This window comes from Ambystoma mexicanum, chromosome 3q (genome assembly GCF_040938575.1).
Source record: "Ambystoma mexicanum isolate Mex_15411 chromosome 3q, UKY_AmexF1_1, whole genome shotgun sequence".
Classification (NCBI taxonomy): Eukaryota; Metazoa; Chordata; class Amphibia; order Caudata; family Ambystomatidae; genus Ambystoma; species Ambystoma mexicanum.
Genome location: NC_090926.1, coordinates 545,387,738 through 545,410,071, shown reverse-complemented (window position 1 = coordinate 545,410,071; position 22,334 = coordinate 545,387,738). Strand labels below are relative to the sequence as shown.

At 43.0% G+C, this 22,334-nt stretch overlaps 1 protein-coding gene across 2 annotated transcripts in view; it reads right to left on the bottom strand.

Annotated features, from left to right (window-relative positions):
• DOCK2 (dedicator of cytokinesis 2) overlaps positions 1 to 22,334 on the bottom strand; it is a 2,833,934-nt gene that overhangs the window by 782,506 nt on the left and 2,029,094 nt on the right. For both annotated transcript variants that reach the window (XM_069654309.1, XM_069654310.1), the window contains exon 29: positions 15,124 to 15,218. In XM_069654309.1, the coding sequence (XP_069510410.1) occupies positions 15,124 to 15,218 (95 nt within the window). The remainder of the gene's footprint in view (positions 1 to 15,123; positions 15,219 to 22,334) is intronic.

Genomic DNA, 22,334 nt, shown 5'->3' with positions numbered 1-22,334 from the left:
AAGTTATAAGGGGGGGTCCTAAAATTGCTTTTTTTCCCATAGACTGAATGGGGGAAAAACTTTGCGCATGGCTACAGATCAAACCGCTGGACGGATTTTCACCAAATTTGCGGCAGGAGCAGCGGTTTGGTCCTAAAAGCGTGCTTTTGCAAAGTTGATGAAAATCCGTCCAGTACTTTTTTTTAAACAATCAAAAAGTAGCAAAAGTAGGTCACACTTGCCTGTTCGCTCCGCGGACAAGAAACGATTGGCTAATCGGGCGCGTCATGGCCGCGGACATGTAACGCATTCCCTCATTGGATGGTGAAGAGCGTGAATTGCGTCACATTTTTACGATGCACCCACCATCTTTCATCCGTGTTTCGGTGTCCGCGGACATCGCCGCAAAAACATAAAAACACACAACATTGCACTTGTTAAACTTATCAAATACTGTCTCGGAAGGTGAGGGTTGATGAGGCTGGGATGGGATGTGGCAGCAAGAAGTAAAAAAGCAGTGTTTTTTTTGTTACGATAGTCATACGGTACATTCAAAGATATGCTTCAATATAATGTGCCTAAAGTACAGGCGAAGAACTAATGTGTCTGTGTTACAATGTATTTAAAATAATATTGGAGTCAGACAGGCGCCCCCTAAAGTTTGGCATCTGAGGCAGCCACCTGCAGTGTTTGATGGAAACAGCGGATCTGCACGTGTATGCGAGTACCAGTTCTCATGAATGCATTGAGCTATGTTGTTGCAAAGTGAGAATGTATTTGGATTCTGAGTGAAGGTCACCAGCTTTGATTTTTTGGTTGCGAGCTTAGGAATCCCACGAATGGGACTGAAACTAAAAGGGTCAATTGTTTTTTGACCTTGCGGGAAAGGGAATATTCAGTAAGAATGCAGGGAGAGGAGGTTGGGAATAAGGAACACTTGATAAGGTTATGCATTCCAGAAGTTTGTAAGGCACTTGTAAAATCAGTTCATGAAGATTCTTTAGTGCGAGCGATTTCTTTAACATGTCATGTATGGCCATATCAATTTGTGCATTAGTGTCCACGTTCTTTTTGTCTTTTTTGCGATTGTTTGCTGTGCCTGCTAATCATTCGTTTAAACTGTATGCTGATTTAAGAATTCAATAGATGTATTGAAATAAAGGTTGGATATTCATACCTATTTTCTGTTATGTTTTCCAAATAGCTACATGCTGCCTTACTGTGATTGTCATGAATTCCAGATGCCAAGTGATGGATTCTTCATTCGCCAGGTGCTCGTAGTCGTGAACGGCTGAATCACTGTGACTGTTTTGTGGGACGATTGGCCAGGGCCGTTTTGTCCGTACGCTTCACTAGCGTTTAGGAGTAACATTAAATCTTTTATGGTGGTCTAGGCCCAAGTTCATGGCGACGTCCTGGAATTCACTGTGGCACCCAAGCGGTTCCTTTATCGAAAACAAACACTTTGTGTATGGGAAAAGAACAACATGTGCCTCACGATTAACATATGCGATCATGAACGAAGAAGTAAAGTTGCAATTTGATTGAATATGGGATTAGTCGGATGTTTTTGGAGAGTTTATTGTGAAATAAAAGTACTTTAGAAATTGTACAGTGGTATTGTTTTCTTTTAAAGACCGGTTTAAACTTTCAAATTGTGATGTGCTATGTTGTTAGTCGATGTGTTTTGATTTTCGGGTTCTGCGTCATGGCACGTAGGTCATTATGGATGCATTTGGCTACGCTGAAGAGGAACGTCACCTTCTGCCTAGTCTGGGGGTTTTAGGCTTTAGAGGGGCATGTTGGTCGATGGTGCATGTATCGGCAAGAGGATGAAGGAGCTGGGAGCTTTGAAAGGTGTTGAATATCACTAGGGTTGGTTATGTGAGGGTCAGGGGCAGAGCATATGATTTAGTGACGTCAGGGCAGTTTACCTTAGGCAGATGCAGCCATGGATAAACATAGCACACGAGATGGACGCGCCCTGCTGTCAGATTTCGCATGTTTCTAAAAGTGGAAAAAGTAAGTAAGGTGCATTGGAAATGTTTGCGATAGATCAACGTATGTACAAATATACATGGTCGAACCCTCGGGACAATAATATTTTCTGAATGTTGCACTTGTGAAATTTATGAAATAATGTTTGGGGAGGTAGAGGTGATGATGATGGGTGGGATATTTCTGACGTGATTTCGAATGAGTTTACAAAGTTTGCAGGGATTTTGTGCACAACTTTTCAGATGAATCATTTGTGTATTCTTTTGACAGTTTTGAAAAAATAAAACGTGGGTGGATTTCCAGTAAATTTGCATAAGGCTGATTGGCAACGATCGAAAAGCATGGTGTTGCAAATGTGGCAGTGTTTTCGTATTTGACAAGTGTCATAATGTAGTTAAAAAAATAGCGGTACAGCTTCAGTGACTGAGGGGCAGGCTCTAGCCATGGGCAGTGGGCAGAATGTTGGGGTCATGGTATAAGGTCATGATCCGGACAATGTGGCTACTGGCCCTGACCAGAAGGGACAAAATATTGGATTAAAGTGGCCATGTCCACTTCGGACTGGCTTTGTGGCAAAGTTATTCGAAATTAGCATAGATTTGAAAGGGAAGAAAAATGTGTTTGTGGTATTATGGTCACAGGGTTTCATTTTGGCCTTTTGCAGGCTACCATGGAAAGCAAACAGGGCCCCTGTATGGAACCCCCGCCTTCTATTTCCATGGTGGCCATCATGGAAAAGGATTTTCGTTTCTAAACCGGGACGCCTGACGAAAAATCCTCTTTTTTAGTAAACCTAGCCTGCTGATGACATTCATCCCCCATTTTAGGGGTTGGAATGGGGGTAATGGTCCAGAGACCTCATTATCCACTCTCGCTTCGATTGGGCTGATAACTTGGGCTGCTGGCCCTTTATCCACCGTTGCAGTCCCTGGAATGGAGGATGAACACCACAATATTCCCATTACCATAACACAAACTGCAAATGGAAATGTTAAAAATCTTATTGTGTCTATGTACTTTACAGAGAAATATAAAGTAGATGGAGTCTATGCGTTTCTTTTTTAGTTCTATTTTTTAACTGTGAAAGGTGGTTCCTAAAGGAACATTTATTTTGTTTTTGGATGGCTTTTTTTGACAGGAGGGAACTGAGGGAAGAGGCACCAAACAGTAATATGGAGGGCCAGTTGGACGGGGGAAAATGTTGCGCATGTGTTATTTCGAAGGTAGGGCACAGTGTTTCTCATGCTCCTTCATAACAGCAGTGGTGGTGTCTCTTGGGGAGGAGGGATGGCCTTAGCTGATGTCATTTTAAGATAAATAGCAGTTTTGCTAAAAGTATGTACTGTGTACTTGATTGTTAATGGCTGAGTACGAATAGGTGTTGGAGCTGTGCAAGGGAAATGTTGAAGTTGCAAGTTCCTACATCAGTAGAAAATGTAGTTCCACACTGTCCACGAAGCACAGATCTTATTGTGAAGTGCATACGGGTTCTCGGACACGTCATCATGCTGTGCACCAGCATATGGTCATGTAGCATTCTCCGGAAGGTGTGCAATGAAGTCAGATGTTCGTAGACATTATGGTTATGCTTCACTACTAAAAACCTATGAAATTCTGTAAAAAAAAACTTTGTTAATGGGATGCTATGGTTCCAAGTAAAACCGAAAAACCCTTGAAATTCGCGAGTTATGGTAAGCTAAGCAATCATAACTCACGCCACCACTGTGCACTGCTAAGACTAACAGCCAGGAAATCAAAGATGACATCACAAATGTAACTGATGACATCACTGATGACATCACATGTCCATTTACTTTTCATGAAAACTCTGTACAAGGGATTCTTATTATAATGTTGACTGAAAAGTGTCAAGGATCATTGGAAGAAATATCATGAGCTAATTAGTGCATGAAGCAATACATTGATATAAATAGCATTCCATTATGAAGTTCTATCCAGTATACTAAGCTACTCATGCAGAAACATAGACAGTGTGTGCAGCATACATAATGAAGGTGCAATATTCATAATCTTGCCATGTCGACTAGTGAAATGTTAACTGCTTTCTTATTAGAGTTTTGCGTACTGTGAAACATGTAATAAGTAGCTAATAAAACCCACTTACTAGATAATTGTATTATTACAGACAAAACACAAAGAGACAACAACACATGCAAATATGAGTATATACAGACAAAGTGAAGTAAGCAAAAAAGCAGAAGTAGTAGCAGAAAGAGTTCATAACCTAACTGATTATCTTTATGCAGAGAAATAATTGCTCTAATAATAATAATAATAATTTGGCATTTATATAGCACTACAAACCCTCAGGTATCTGAGCGCTGCTTATTATTACCCACGGTGTGTGGTGCTCATTTATCGACCTCGGAAGGATGAAAGGCTGAGTTTGGCCCCGCCGGGATTCGAACCTGCGTTAGCAAGCTCTGCACGAATGTCAAAGCGGGCGCTCTACTCGCTGTGCCACTTGACCGGCTCTGTTTCAAAGCTGCTAATTACTCTATGTATGTGTATCACGTGATGTGACTGGACCCTAAGGAAGTAGTGTGAGTACAATGTATACAAATATGAGCATATACAGGGAAAGTACAGTAATAAAAAATATAAAAACTATCAGAAAGTGCTGATAACCCTACTGATTATCTTCATACACAGAAAGGATTGCTGTGTTTCAAGCCTGTGTCTTCCCCTATGCATATGTTTCATATGGCGTGACTTAACCCTAAGGGAATTACTGTAAGAACATACTTGAAGTACATACTATAAGTATACAAATATAGTAATTTTTTAATATTTTGTTCGTGACTGTTTCTGAACAAAACCATGTGGCCTAGATACGTCAGTAAAAGAAAAAAAAGGGGAGCCAGACATGTGCTGTCATCAGTGATGTCATCAATGACATTTGTGATGTCATATTTGATGTTCTAGGTGTTAGTCTTAGCAGTGCACAGTGGTGGCGCGAGTTATGTTTGCTTAGCTTACCATAACTGGCAAATTTCAAGGGTTTTTCGGTTTTATTGGAACCATAATGTCCCGCTAACAAAGTTTTTTTATACTGTCTTTAATAGGTTTTTAGTAGTGCAACTTAACCATAACATCCCTTTAACAAAGTTTGTTTTACTGAATATATATATATATTTATTAATTTTTGCTTGAGAAGACAACATATGATTTATTTCAAAGTTGGAGGGCAACTTCATGTAAATGAATGATCTCACCTTCTATCTATGTACAGTGTGCCTGTGATGCAGGTCTGGCAGATCTGGTTCAGGTCACACAGGGCCAGGCGGGATTGGTGGCAGAAGCCACTGGGGCACATCCTTTAATCACAGGCTCAGTGGCAGACAATGCGAAACACTGATGAAATGTTCTTTCATGCTGTCCTGTCACTGAGTACTGCAGGCTGCTCTTATCTATTCCCAGCTAGCTCGACCTAGCCCTCATACCCTTCCTGTTGCTACAGTACTGGTTATGAGCTGCACAGACAGCCCAGCATCTAAACCCAATGTTCAGGCATTCTTCAATAATGGACTGCCAACCTGTTAGTCATGGTGACTTCATGGTTTTTCCTGCATCCCTGCTGTTTCTCCAGTTTACAAGATCTAGATTCCAGATGAAAAGATGCAGCACATTTAGCTGCATTTACAACCACCTTTTTAGGTGCAAAACAGACATCTGCTCTTGGCACTGCCTCTTTGTCCAGTGGCCCAGGGGTCACAGGGACAGGTCTAGGGTAGCAGAGGGGGAGCCAGGGGCAGCAGCTGCTACCCCTGGCAACCCCCAAATGACATCTCTGGGTATAGGCACGGTGGAGATAGATGGCACATGGGTGGAGGGTGCATTGTGCAGCGGGTGAAAGCATCACACTGGATGCTCGGCAGTGAGCTAATACGCACCATTCACAAGCTAAACAAGTTCACTTTCACTTGTATTACTCAGTTCCAGAAGGTGAGGATGAAAGCAGTATTGCCATTTGTATGGTCAAGTCATTCTGCTCAAGGTTGTAGCTGCTCTGTACCTGTATGTAACAGATAGACTCCAAAGAGTGGGAAGTCTGCATGGAATACACAAAGCCACAACCGCACTCATCCTGAGCAGTGCGTTGGGTACCAACTTGCCCCATGTTCATATGTCTATACCCCTCTTCTACACCAAGACTGTTATTAACACTGACAAATCCGACCCTTAATCCATAGTTGGATTTCCTGACCTTGTGGGTGAGCTGGAATTTATCCATATTAATTTGCCCCTTAAAGCCACTGACAAGGAATCACATCTTGGACAACGGATTCCAATCTCTGCACCCCCACATCTGCACGTGTTTCGCAGGACGTAACTCTGAAAGAGCAGCCTACTTCGATGCATGTTGTTTTACAAGGTAACGTGGATCTGGCTGCTCGGTGTATGATATACCTTTGTGTTATATTCTTAGTGCACATGTCTATTGGAGAGTGTGCCTATATATTCAATTACACTACAGCATTGTGGGGACAAGGAAAGAGAATATTTTGCTTCCGAGATGATGTACTGACATGTAGATGAGATTTACCGAAACATGCTACGACGTACTATCAAGTGCTGAGAAGTTTGAGAGTTTATGTTTAATCACACAGAAAGAGAACCCTTAGTTTAAGTGAAATCCATTGAACACCTAGATCATCTCCTCATTAGTGAGGATGTTAAGCCCCAAGCACGTCCTCTGAAAGTTATCCTTGAGGCCCAGCATCCAAAGTTCACACACTTACTCGTGGTGGTGTACAGGCCAAAGAGGACCTTCAGAAAGTTATAGTTGATGCCCAGCAACAATAAAATAAGTCTGATGCTGTCGCATTTCTTAATTTAGTAGAGTAGTATTTCATGTTCATATGACATTTTTCAAACGGAATTAGACACAAAAGACATTTTATCTGGGGAAAATGTGGAATGTTTTGGAGTGTCGTTTGTGGGAGAGAGTACAATGATATCAAAACCCATTTTACATAGTTCTGTCGTAGCATGTTTTGGCACTGAATGTGGAAGTGTGGTATACATGGATATAAAGCTCAAATCTCTCCACTCCACACCAGCCATAGGATTCTGATTACAGAGGCTAAAGCTGCTTACAACTTTGACACTACTGCGGCTGCCTCTAACAAACCTACCGATTTCTCAGACAATATCATCCCAGTCTCCCTCATTAAATAATTAATGTGCCCAGCCCTCAGTTCTCTTCTCTGCTTCATTAATGCCTCCCTCAGAGAATTATCATTGCTGGACACCCTCAAGACTGGTCTCATACAACCTTTACTGAGAAAAAAAACCTTAGATCCACATGACCTGGCCAAGTACCAGTCCATTACAAAATTTCCGTTTATTGGTTGTTACACAACTGCTTGCCAGAATCGAGCAACTTCACCGCCTAAATGACTATCAGTCAGGTTTCCGCCTCTGTTGTGGCATTGAGACAGCCACCGCCCAGGTGGTGAATGATGCCTTCCAAATCATTGATAAGGGTGACTGATGTCTCGTCATCCTTGATGACCTCTCGGCTGCATACAACACCATCGACCACTGCATCCTCCTCTTCCTCCTTTCCGACAGGGCGGAATTCTGTGACACATGGGCTTCAATGATGTGTTTAATGCCAGAGCCAACAACCTTACCAAGTCACTCATGAATATGCCCTTCGACTAACAAATCCACCCTTCAACGCATACTAAAGGATGCACCCAGGATTGACTCTTCAAACTGTACACCTCTGTCACTATTATGATGATTATGCCTGTGTCCAACCACTCTCTCATAGAGTTCCATCTGTCCTATGCCCAATCTGCACGTAACCCAGCAACCTTACTGCCGCTGACCCTCTCCCGCAACATGCGCAGACCCAATGAAGCCAGCCTATCCCTGACTCTGGCTAAGCACCTTTCACAACATAGAACCTTATCTGATGACCCTCAAAGCTCCCAGCTCCTTCATCCTCTTGCCGATACATGCACCATCGACCAACATGCCCCTCTAAAGCCTAAAACCCCCAAACTAAGCAGAAGCGCAAATAGATGGTTCTCGGAAGAAATCACTGCTCTGCACCGACTTAAACAAGGCCATGAACACACCCGGAGGTAAACTCCCAAACCTGCTAACCTGGATGCTTACCTCATGGCATCCAAAATCTTCAAAGCATCCTCATAACATCCAAAGATAACTCATTTAGCACAAGGATTACTGAATTTAACTCGAGTTCTAAAAAACGTGTTGCCATTCTTAAGGAATTTGAAAACCCTTCACCATCTTCTCTCCGGTCCATTTTGACAAAGCTTGGTGCTCAACTATCCAGGGAGCACTCTCCAATACAATTGACAAACTAAAAGACAAAATCACTACAAAGAAACAACTGCTGCTAGCCAAGCACTCCACCCTTACACCCCCCCTCCTACGCTCAAGCCTCCACTCCCCCCAGTTCCACTTATCCCCTGTTTCTGCAAAAGAAATCACCACAACCATCCAACACCTCACACCCTCTAACTGTAGAGGTGATGCTTGTTCAGCCCACACAGTCACACTGTGTGCCGTTACCCTGGCACCCGCCATAGCTGACTTTGTTGAGTCCTCTTTTGCTTCCAACAACATCCCTACCTGCCTCAAACCAGCCTGAGTCTCCCCATCATTAAGACACCTTCTGTTGATCCCACGATCCCCATGAACTACAGTCCCATCACTACAGTGCCCTTACTCCTCAAAATCTTAGACCCTATTTCCTACTCCCAGATCCAAATCTACCTCAAACAACACCAGCTTCAAAGATACAGACAATCTATCTTCAGACTCAAACACAGTACTGAAATAGCACTACGAGATCGTAAAATCCAACTTGACAGCATCTGTGGTTCAGGCAACTTGGACATCCTGCTCCTCCTTGATCTTTCAGCAGTGTTCCACTGTCCTCTGACAACACCTCATGAAAAACGTTCACATTTCCCAGCAGGCCTCTCTGTGGATCAAATCATTCCTCAGTAAGCCTACCTCCAGGGTTTTATAGGTGATTACACTGCTGATCTTGTCTCAATGATGAGAAAACCAAACTTCTCATTGTGGGCTCTTATCCTCAAGTAAGTTCTCTTGATCATTCCTACTCCTCATTCCCATCAAAAGAAACACCATCCAGGTATCCAAGCATGTGAAGATGCTTGGCGTTCATCTTGATTCCAAACTCAACCTGTCCCACCACGTCAATGCGCTGGCTTCTTCCACAGTTTATACAGACAAGTTAATTACCATGAGTAGAAAATAGATTTCTCCAGTGAGCTGTCTAACTCTTGCAGGAGACTTTATTGGAAGTAAGCTTGATTATTGCAATGTACTCTTCTTAGGTACCTCCTCCAAGAACATTGCCAAACTGCAACACCTACAAAAGAAGGCCCTACGAGTAGTTTTGGGCTTAAAACCTTCTGACAATATTACTGCAACAACAAGGGAGGTGCACTGGTTACCCATAATCGATTTTCAACCATTATCGATCGCTCACTCATGCCTGCACCAGAATGACTCCTCTAACCTTGTCCCCCGCATTTCAGCAAAAACATCTCCACAACCCCTCTGTTCTTCCTCCAGCCTTACTATGCTCATGCCCAGATACAATCTCAAGCAAGCGGGAGGTACCAGCTTCTGTGTCCCTGTGCCCACCCTTTGGAATACCGTCCCCAGACACATTAGGAATTAGCCATCACACCTCATCATAATAAAACTCTTAAAAACATGGTTAATCAACAAATACATATAATTTATTTATTTTACATGCACAAGGTCTCGCTATGACTTTACTTACATAAAATTGGACAAGCGCAATGATACATCCAAGTTTGGGTGCTACATAAATTAAATAAATAAATGTACTGTCCTGAATTAGTTTAACACCTACCTCTTGGGCAAGTACCAGGCCATACAGATGAGCTTGTTGCATTCTAACCGGCTCCAGGTCTCTTGTGGAGCCCCTGAAGGCTCTGTCCTCTCACCAATCCTTTTTAACCTTTACAAGGAGCCTTAAGACACTATGCTCAAAGATCCCAATATAGCCATCCACCAATATGTGGTCGATACTCAGTTGAACATGAAAGTACATGAAAGTAAATAGTGTACAGGACATCATTCAGCTCTGTGATTACCTAGTCATCATCCCTACCTACCTCAAACTAAACCCATCCAGGACTGAGCCAAAGAACTGGCAACCCTGTTGCAGTCTCTACCTCTCCTGTTCCCTCCCAGGCCCTCTGTACGGCTCTGGCCTCTCACTTCTTCTTTAAAACTCAGGACATTCTGTCCTATATCATCTCTTCCTCTCCCTCTTCTTCTCTTTGCCTGGCTTTGGCCATCTCTCACTCTCCTCCTCCTTTCTCCTCTTTCTCTCTGACAACATTGGACGAAGTTTCTAGACAAGAACGATCTATGAAAGTGTCATCCAAACAGGTGCTCCCCTGCTGCTCAAGAACCATTGAGGACCATATTGACACCCTTGCTCCGGCATTGGCCGATTTATGTAATCACTCTTTCTCCACTGGAACTTTCCCCTCTCCCCTTAAGCACTGCCTTGTGCAGCACTCCTCAAGAAGTCGTCTGCCGATCCTACCTGCCCAGTAAACTATTGCCCAATCTCCATCACCCCTTTCCTGGGCAAACTTTTGGAAAAGCTGGCCATCTCCCAGCTTACTCTCCACACTAAATCTGTTGGTTTTCTCCATCACCACCAGTGTGGCTTCAGAGCTGCCAGAAGCACGGAAATTGCTCTCCTGGACACCCGTGAAGATCTGCTCTCTAACCTTGATTCCAACATTCCTTCTGTCCTTATCCTCCAACCACGCCATCTTGATCAATTGACTCTGTGAGAACCTGGGCATCACAGATCAGGCCCTAGAGTGGCTGACCACCTTCCTCTTTGACTGCCCTCCCCAGGTCTAACTTGGTTCCTTGCTCCAGGCCACCTCTCTCTATACCTCTGCCATTCCACAGGGCTCTATCCTCTCATCCTGGTTTTTCTACCTCCACTTGGCCCCTTTGGCCCACCTGATCTCTATCTTCTCCAACTTTCAGTGCTGTGCGGATGACACTCAGGTTTCCTTCAGGCTTCCCAGAGCCTCGTCTCCTCTCTCGCTAATGCCTGACTGTCTTTCCTCGATTCAGGATAGGTGTGCCCCCAATGATTTCTGCCTTAATGCCAGTAAGACAGATATCATTCTTAATGGGACTCCTGCCCCGGCTTTCCCTTTCTCACTCTAGCCGCCCACCTTGGGCCCTCTTCCTTTGCCTTCCTGCGAGGCAAAAAACCGTGGTGTCATCTTCAACTCTACTCTCTCTTTCTCTCCTCACATCTCAGACGTCGACAAGAAGTCCCACTACCTGCTGCACCTCCTCAAAGGCCTCTTCACGTTCTCACTTTCCCCCAGAAGCTCACTGTCTCCAGAGTCCTGGTTCTCTCTAGGCTGGACTATTGCAACAGCCTCTTTCTCAATCTGCCTTCCTCTACTCTCAGCCCTCTGCAACTAATCCAGAACAGGACTGCAAGACTTATCCTTGGCCTCAATCCCGGGGAACATATCTCTCCAGCCCTGAAATCTCTCCACTGGCTCCCTGTGGCTGAAAAGATCAAGTTAAAGACCATTTGCATTGTCCACAAGGCTTCTGGGGCCGGGGCCTGCACTGCATTCAGTGCTCTCTTCCAAAATACCTTCCTTCTCGAGCCCTTCACTCAACTACCTACAACTCTCTATGGGTAAGATTCTTCTCCATGCAGAGAGTGGGGAGTAGATCTCTCTTCTTTGTAGGTGCTTTCCTCTGGAATGGCCTCCCTGCCCCTCTCAAACTTGAGCCGGACTACCTGAAGTTCCAGAAGCAGCTCAAAACGTTCCTTTACTCTTCTGCCTTCTCTTTCTCCCTCCCCTGCTGACCTACCTCACCTGCCTGTCTGCTGTACCGACTTGTTGCCTGGTTACCCTCAGGATCTCACTGGGTACCAGGCTCTTTCTTGATCAGTCACCCTTGCACTGCCTCCGGACCGACTATGCACTTAGGGGCTGTAACTGTAACCCTACAGTCCCTTGTTCTCCTTGCACTACTCAGAGCCGCGCAGCCCTGGCTGCACTTACTCAAAGCATTGCTGCCCTGTGTTCCCCCCTGTTCTCCCTTGCACTCCCCCCTTTTCCCCTTGCACTTCTTGTTCTCGCACGTGCATGATCTGAATGACACAAGGCCTGGTAAGATTGATGGTCTTGTCCTCCCTATGTCTTCCCTCTTTTGTCTTGTTGCGCATAGAAACACTTGTGTACAGGCACGTTAAAAATGACTTATCGTATCATATCATATCTGTCCGTCTGCCAAAGTTGGCCAGCAATAGCTCAATAATATGTGCCTCAAAGGATTTTGATCCACAACTCGAAGACCCAGCAAAACGCTTAGGCTTCATCATTGCTAACAGCCTGTCCTTGATCCTGCTGCAGGGCTTCTGGTCCTTAGTGCAGACCTGTGTGCCATTTGACTCCCCTAAAAGCAGCCAACCATGCTGCAGGGCGTTTTATTATGGATGCACAGAAATGTGATCGAATCACCCCTGCCCTATGCAAACTACATTGGCTTCCTCTCCAAACTAGGACACTGTTCAAGGCTGCATGTATCATCTACAAAGCATTCATAAGTAGCAGACAAGAATACATGGTGGCTAAACTTGACGTATCTGGTAGCACACACTCCTCACACAGCAAATTGACCAACCGGCTTGAATCAGAACTCGTACACAATTCCATCTATCTTGATGCCAATATAGTTGCCCCTTACTCAAATTCATGGATGCAGCCCAGGTCTACTAATGAGAAATAGACAATGAATGTCTTAAAAAGAACCATGTGGGTCTGCTTTTTTTAAATATACCAAACCAGAATTAGTCCACTTTTGGAAGAATAAGAAACAAATGCAGAATTGATAGTCACATCTGTGAAATCACACTTCTAGTAACAGACACCAGCTCCTCACAAGTACTTGGTGAGAATCTTTGGTAAGAATCCATTGTGTGGTTTTTGCCGCAAGTAAAAGCAACATTTGGCATGTTGGAAATGGAATGGAAATGAGGGTTTTCGGGTCTCCCCTATACTTTTCCCACACGTGGACTGAACTTCACAAATCTTCCTCAAAATTCTGAAATTCTGTGCAGATACGACAAATGGTGCCAACATTTTAAGCATTAAACAGGGTAAAAAGTTTACAACAGGTCAGAAAAAAGACGTTTGGCCCAAAAGACCGGAAAAAAGACAGAATGCACAATTAGTGTGCATTCGGCCTGGTTAAAAAGATTGAATACTAAAATACAAAACAAGGGGAGCATGTTTTGCAGTGGTGTCCTCAGCTCCCCTAGTTTAGTATTATGTGCTTCAGGGGTCGCAAGGGTGTTCCCCGCATACACTACATGCGTGGTTGTGGACAAAAAAAAGATTAAGTTACAAAATGCAAAAAAGTGGGGTTCGCAATTTCAATTCGATCCTTTGGGACTCAAACTTTCAACTTACATCCACAAAAAATATGTCTAATTGTCAAGTCTAATTACACGAAAGCTCTCTGTTTCACAGTTGTCTAGAATGTTTAAAGCATCAGAACAAGTGCGCTTTCCTTGGGCAGTTACACTAACCATAATAAAAAAGAGTTACTATCACTGACTTTGTAATGTATATATACACATACACCCGTACACACACACACCATTACATGATAAGTTGCACACTAGTTTACATCGAATTACAAAGCAGTGCTTATGTTTGCCAGTTGTTCAAAGACAAACATCAACACGTAAGCATGTTTTTGTAAAGCCGTGTATTTTGTCTGCAGCGGGCATTCGAACATTTGTACTTGAAGAGTTAAAGTTTGTTCTTGACAACTGTGAATGTAACCAGGCTTGTCAAAGAGACTTTTCATTTTATGGCCTCTTTTAAAAGTTTGACCCTGTTTGAAAGGCCACAATCTTTTTAGATTTGAAACTGACTCTGTTTCTTGTTTACATCTTCTCTGAACCTTTCAACCTTTGTTTACATTTTTCAAGTCGAATCAGATAGAATTAAATGTCTTCAACCTACGTCAGAACTTTGAGCTGTTCAACCTGCAATTTGGGAGATTGTTGGTTTGTGGATTAAGCTTCGCCCATGGCAAGTGAATTTAAAAAGTGGTTTGTAAAATGTGCAGCACTTACTGTTTACAAAGCTCGAAATGAATGGCCTAGAATCAAGGTTAGAATTGTTAACCATTCTAAACATTTTATATTCTTGAAAACTCTTTCACCCCAACGACTAATCAGCAATAATTAACCTAACACAGATCAGATGACACCAAAAGGAAACCCAAAAACTACCACCAAAAACATGTAACAAGCGGCCGACCTGCATCACCAGCAGGTGCATACTTATCCTGGATACTACCCCACCTTCACGTTTAGATATACCCCTCTGCTCTCACTACCCTTACCAACCTCCCGCTAAAACCTCACCCCTCCATATTACAGCACAGTCAAACGTCAGCTACTCACAGCGATCACAGGCCTAGTCAACACAACAGGAATACTTCAAAGATAGGACTTTTTCTCCTCTCTTCAGCTCAATCACACTCCCCCACATTAGTGGCAATCACCACCCTAAACCCTCTTAACATTCCTTTGGGTCACCCCTTAGGATAATATACTCCCAAATTACTATGCCAATCCCAAAGAAGCATACCGACACCTACCTATCTAAATCCTTGTGGAGCAACCAACATATGCATGTGTTTTCCAGCCAAGAACAAAAGCAGGTACAATCTATTTGGATCATCCGATTCCATCCGATTCCACACGGATTAGGAGTGTGATCCTGTGAGCTAATCACTTCTCAAACTTAGTTTAGTATTGCAAAAACAGCGCAATGTGTGTTTACTTAGCACATTACAGAATACTATTCAGTATTAGACAAAGTGATGTTGATCTGATTTCTGATTGCTACAAATTATTGTGCAACCAGCACCAGCAATAAATACACTAAATCGAGGTTTCACCTGCACAGTATTTGTAAAATGAAATTACAACCAAACGATAAATAATTTCTCATGGTATGACTTCAGCCTTTCTATATTGTTTGCAGGTCTCAATACCTGTTCTGCACCATGCTCATTGCCCTCCAATCCAATGGGTACACATTCTTTCCAACGAGGTCTTTAAACATTATAAAGGTTTCCATCAAAAAATCCTGCAAAATATAAGAACAATTACATGTCAACAGTTCCTCTTTTAAATTAAAGATTTCATTTTGAATGAATGGCTAATGTGACAGTAAATAAACTAAAGCAACAACGTGATGAATAAACAGTAAATAAAAACAAGGTATTCAGGAAAAGGAGGAGTTCACAGGTTAAGTACCTCTTGAAAAAAGGAAACTTTTCAAATTATTTATATCCAACAATATGTTCACACATTGCTAAGATTTTATGCCTCTAGGTGCTTCGTAACAAATACAATGGGCCTCATTACGAGGCGGGCGATAAGGGATTACTGGCACCGGTAAGGGCACCGGTGCCGGTAATCCCTTAGCGCCCTACTACAAGTTCCCTTTGCAGGTCCTCCCTTAATGCCAAGTTTTTCCAGGCGTTAAGGACGGGACCCGCAAAGGGACTCTGGAGCTAATAACGGTACCGCAATTTGCGGTACCGCTATTAGCGCCTTCCCCATTTACCTTGAGCCCTATGGGGGCTCAAATGGGAATGGGGAAGGGCCCTGGTGAATGGGGAACCTTGGAATGGACCGGTAATTGCTCCATTCACCAGGGTGAAGTCGGAACGAGTTTGGAGGAAGCCATGGTGCTAATAGCGCCATGGCTATCCAACCTCGTAATGAGGCCCAATGATACAGAGATTACAAGGCATATTCACCTAATCCCCTGGGGACATACTAGGAAAAGGGGTGTAAAAACTATGGTCCTGATTAAAAGTACGGTGTTGTGGGTAAAAATGGTGGTACAGTGGGAGTAATTCCGTGACCACCACTTTGCCTCTGCATTACCGCACCGATGTACTACAAGTTTGGTGGTAGGTAGAAAGATTTACCGCCAGCAAAGAAATTGTAGGTACATTTTCCTCCTTACTCCCATAAATTGGTGTATTTACAGCACAGTCATTCTGCTGCCGTTAAATCTGCCAAAGATCCCCATGGAGCCCTATGGACACCAGAAATTGTGAATGACCACCACTTTTAATTCTGTGGTAACTCTAAATGACCACGTTGTGGTAACGGTAATTGAGTTTTCTGATAATTCAGCAGTTTTACCACCAAATTATCACCACACTCTTTCTGAGGCCCTCTGTCTCTGCATGTCTTTGCATGTGCAAACCCTACTGGTAGTCCATGGGTACACTGAAGCTTGGTGCGATTTCATAAAACATAGTCCGCGAAAGCCACACATTCATAGACATTGGACATGTGTGGCAAACCATGCAGCATAGTTGAAAGAGAGGCAATTACACATTTTGTTCCATGAAAATATGCAAGAAGCAATACACAAGGCCACTCCAAAGATGCTACAAGTGTGAGGACAATCCCAAACTGCAGTAACCCTCAGTTATCAGCTACCACCCAAATAATTTTGGAACAATGTTCTCCTTTTGTACATTATTTAAACCTATTTCTGGCTTTCATTCAAAAGTGGCGAGGGCCTATTATTTGAACGGTGATATCTTTAACTGGACGTTCCATGCCCCCTCACAGGCAACCAGGAATGTGGTACAGTAAATGTCCACCAACTCACAGGTGGCATACAATCAACAAGTTGCTCACAGACTCATTTTGCATCTGGATGCTTAGAAAAAGGGAGCAGGCAGATGTGCAAAGCAGGATCCTCTTTTGGATGGTGAATTTCCACATGGCTCATTGCTTGCACCCACACACTGCCGAGCACAGAATTGGCCACAGAAACAGCTGCATTCTATTCAATATCAATATGTCCCCCCCAGAGGGTCATCCTAAGCACTTCTGGGGCTCTGGCACGGACATCTTTTGGTCCCGCTCCACCAAACCAAAGGAATTAAGTGATCAAGAAAATCTGACCCACCCCCCGCCGCAATCACAACCCATAGGTTGATATGCTGCCTCACAGCATTACAAATAAGGATATGTACTCCCTTTAAGTCCCCTAACCCGCTTCATTCTTGCTCTAATCAGAATGATAAACAAGTACCATTTGAAGGCCAACATTATCAGTCTACGAAGAGAATTCTCCTTCTAGCATGTATTCAGGAGAACTTTTATCAATAGAATCCAGGGAGGTATGCAGCCTGTACTATTAATGCAGGACTGTATGTAAAAGGTATGTTTAACCCAGAATAGACAGAGAACTCACATTTGCTGCCTCACAGAACGCAAACGTGTTCAAGCATGGATAGAGGAGACCAATTGGTAGGCAGGAGAAAGCTACATATCCCATATCATGGATAGTGGATGCAGATTAGAAGCTACCAGGAAGGTGTCTGTATCCAGACAGACTGAGATTAGAAGTGGAACATGGTTTTCAAATAGTGTTGCCATTAGATATCAAAAGAATAAAGTGCCTGTAGTGTGCAATATATCAATGCTCACTATTATAGTGGAAGCAACCCTATAGCCAGTGAGACCATGAGTGAGGCTGTTTTGAAGATCATACCCTGAGAAGGAAATCTCTCTGAAGGGCTGACAATTTTGAAAGGTTTAGGGACTGGCAATGTTGAGAGGCCAGGCAATAAAAGATTAAATTAGACGCCCAGCATTACAATCACCGGTTAAGGGCTGAATCTGGGATTTGTGCCAACTCTGCAATTTCTGCATTTGAACACTTGCATTACCAGTTCTTACCATGAACTGAAATAATCTAATTTAGTAAAACTGACTTGGAAAGTACGCAAATCACATTACCAAACATGACCATTTTTAAAAACAAAATATTGTAGAAGGGTGTAACACATAATGATGCTAGCTTCATTCTCTCCACCATCATCAAGGGAAGTAAATAAGTACCAGCATAGAAATCAGGGTTGTTTTATTGTATTTTAAAGCTTTACATAGTTCCAAAACACTGGCTTGTGAAATTGTAATTCATAAACATGCAGAAAAACCTTTGACACAAAATAAACGTTTAAATATGCTTGCCTGAGTCCTGAGACATCTGGACCACTCCCTGCTGTCTACCACCCCTTCCACTTAAATGACCTACATAAGAAGCAAGATCAACTAATGAGCTAAACCATGCCACCAGCATGCAAGGATGCAAACTTCACATAAGAAAGTACAGTAATGTATGAGATATTAGATGATTTGACCAGGATCACTGTATTGTTTGCTGGCAAAGCCAGGATACAAGCATGAATGCTTTGGTTCCGAATTTGGATACTTATTCATCTCTTGGACTAACAGTTTATGTTAATCATGGGAGATGATTGTCTAGGTCTTACAACACCCCATCGGAACAAACCAATTTATAGACCTTCACCATAAGGATGACATGTTCGTTTTTATAGCAACCCCTATCTGGTGCAGGTATATTGCTGATAATAGCACCTGTTCTGCTGCAAGACCAAGTACATACACAGGCAGGTTTATAAACTTCAGACATAGGAAAGGCTCAGCCAGCCTTACAGGAAAGTGCTGTTCTAATCTTCCATAGGAACACATATCTCTGCAATGAGTGCTTAACACACTGAGCTAATGTCTGAACCATTGTGGCACTCACTTTACCAATATGCATGTCTAATTTGGCTATTGCACATGATAAACATAATTCCCACAGGAAGGAAAGAATGCTTCAGGAGTTGTGCCGCAAGGAACACACATACTATATATATACCACAGTGAACACAGAAAGCATTACATGATGAATTGATTGAGGCAGAATGTACTTGCCAAAACAGACAGGCCATAGGTTTAGAGCCTCAGCACCATGCCATAAAATATCCTGATGTGTGCTATTTAAGACTGGTGAACAAAGGAATCTTACTTCTTTAGATCAGGCAGCCTTGTGGGGCCCCGTCTAAGGTGGCTGCCCTGGGCAAGTGCCCATTTTGCCCTCCCATAAAAACGTGTCTGGCACCCCATACCATTACCGTAGTATTTCAGGGAGGCAAAAATCAAAACTCGTAATTCCTGGACCGCAAACTACGAGTTGTGCTCGTGGGTGCCTTTCTGCCCACCAGTTCGGACCTGGCGGGCAGAAAAGCACCCGCAAACACAGCATGTTGGATGCACCAGCTCCGTTATAAACGGTGCCGGTGCATCCAACCTCCCCATTCAGCCCTATGGGGCCGAATGGGGAGCATCTTTTTTCCGGCAAATGGCCAATTATCGGGTCCGGTGGGGCCGGAAAGGCCCAGTAATTTCCCATTCGCGGGCGCCGGAAATTTTCTGAAGTTTGGCGGCAGCCTGCCGGTTTTACCCAAACTTATAATGAGGCCCATTGATTTTTTAAAGAACTTTTTTAAAGAACTGTTTTTTAAAGAACTTCAAGAACTGCATGTATCCTTGTATTTCTTTGGTGCTCTCTGGAGATGCTTTTGATTACCAAATATCTGTATCACTCATCACCAATGTGTTCCTTGTGTTGGATAGTATCCAGGGAAGTCTACACAATGTAATCCTAGCTTCCGATATTGTCTGTCTGGTAGAGGTAGACCTATGAATGTGGACTGTCTGGGATGTAATGTAAAGAGCGTTAATGTTAAGTTCCTGGGAGAGAGTCCTCACAAGAATATCAATAGGAGCCAGCGAAGGCCTTAACAAGCTGGTGATAATATTTCTTTAACTATTGGTAGGTCACCAAGACACATCTGTTTTGTTCCAAAGACTTTCCCCCAATGATCTTCTTAGATCAATAGCGATGGTGTTTTGGATTCAAAACTAAACCATTTTATTTATTTGGCTCATCCAGCTGTCTATTTATACTGTCTCTTTAGAACCATTGTAAATGTTGTATTACATGTTTATCCATACCAGAAAGTAGGCTACAAATTATTGGGTTGTCCAAACCTTACCTCAATACAGCGTGAATGCATATTTTTTTCATTCACCAAACGAAGCAAAATGATTCTAAAAGGAAAAGTACAAGTAGACAGCTGATTTAGTCAAAGGAATACAACACTTTTCCTCTAAAACGACCTCCACTCCTGGTAAGCCGTGTCTTGTTCAAAGTAACGAGTACCAATTGAGTAACCAGCTGTGAAAAAGGTACACCATTGTGTCCCTCAATGTGCTTCCTGCACGCTTGCTTGTTTGAAAATGTTAATGTTTATCAGGAAGAGTTAACTTGAATATAGGATCCGGTGAGGCATATATTGATTGGTCAGGTTTTCTGGTAACCTCGACCTGTGTTGCAACCTTTGCTCGACAGTTAAGCAATAGAGATTTAATGTGCTTTTGTTTCTATACAGTCATTTGGTTCTCGCCACCTTATTTTTAAGCCTTTGGAGTTTCTGTATTTAGTGTTTAAGAAGGCTAGAATACACACTGTTGCAACAGTCCGGTTTTGGAAGTATAAGTTACTTGCAAGAAACGCCACCACAAAACACCTTTATTTAGGCTGGTTCCTAGCCCCCTACCTACTTATTTTACCCCCCTGCAGTCGATTGTGGTGTTGCACTGCATTATTTTTATATTCCTACAGGCTGGTGATCCGTGTTAGAAATGGACATGCATATTTTTGAGCTTGCGGAGTCCGTCAGCATTTAAATTAAAATAGAAAAGTATTTTGCATAAGTATAAGAGTCTGCTGAACTTCATCTCCGACTGTAAGGAGTCATTCTTGCATATATGTCAATATGCACTTGAATCCCCAGGAAACTCAAACGCCTGTCATCATATCATGCTGAAGAATATTGTGGGCCTCAACACTCTTGCAGTTGGTTGGACCTTGCTTACGGATGAACAATTTCATATGGAGCAGTAATTGATGGAACCATATCTCGGGAGGATAGCTCAGGGGCAACGTGCTCGCCTTGGAAGCAAGACGACACGGAGCAACACAGGTTTCATCCCCCCCACCCGGTCCGCTCTTAAGCTCTGGTTATTAAGCACATTATAAACAACCTATCATATCATATCATATCATGGGTCTGCAGATTCTTTTTTACAGTAGAGGACTGTATGTTGCATATCTTATAATAATTGTCATTTTTCTTTGAGAAAGGTTGGGAACGATCAGAGATGTACGTTTGGAGTGAGACCATTTATTGGGGCCTGCTGCAGCACGGGGTTCAGGTGGTTGCTTCCATAGTTTGATGTTGGTAGCTTATTGAGTCACTTGGCTTGTCCTCGGGGTTATAAAGGGAATAAAGTAGTCTTGCAGAGGTGGTCCAAATGTGATTTACATTGTAAAGCAACCTTTCTCAGCCTGATTGCTGTCTGGAATGTCTTCTGGAGGCTCTTTCAGCAAATTCGATAACGATGTGTGTTGGATTTCTACTTGCAAATCCGAATTGCCATATTCCCCTTCTATATGTCTTGCTCTGCTAAACCCCATAAGTAGGTATCATTTGGACTGGATTTCCATATAGTTATGAACATGGGGGCACCTTGTGTAAGGTGGCTTTGAGGTGTCTGTGCAAGGGAATCAAGGTTTGGTCTGGGAGTTTTCCAGCATAGACAGGGAGCACATCATTTGGAAAGTGAGATAGAAATTCACTTGAGAAAAATGGTAACATCTCATATTATGATACTGGTCAGTAGTGATCTTGACCACATTATATCCATCAAGGTGTATATTTGACAATATAAGGCAACGGTCTGACCCTGACTTGAGTATGAATTGGAAGTTGAAGATGGTGACTTTATGAGAGAAAAATCAGTGAAGTGTTTGAACTACCTTGGAGTACAGAGTTTGACACATTTTTCAGAACCTTGTAATTCCGGTTTTCAGGTTGGGTAGCTGCATGCCTTTTTGGCATCGACCCAAAGATAAAACCCTCTGATATTGAGGATTTTGTTATACAACATTTGAAAAGCAGCTGTAAACATGAAAAAACATAATTGTTAAAATGTCAGGCAATAAGATGCGCAAAAGGGTTCATTACAGTTAGTCTTGCAAGACAAATGGACAGCATCCTAGTATTAACCCATTCCCTACACACCAACCCGCTCCACCCACCGGGTTTTAGCCTTACATGCGCTTCAGATGCTTGACCCCACAACATCAAAAGGCACTTACTGAGCTTTCAAGCATGCTATTCCCACCTTCTCTAGGACAAAAGAAACAATTGCCTCAAGGGATTATTTGCCACTTTATGCCCATTTCCACAAGGTGATACATCTCTTCTGGTGGAATATGGCGGCATTAGATTATTTTCAGACACATCCT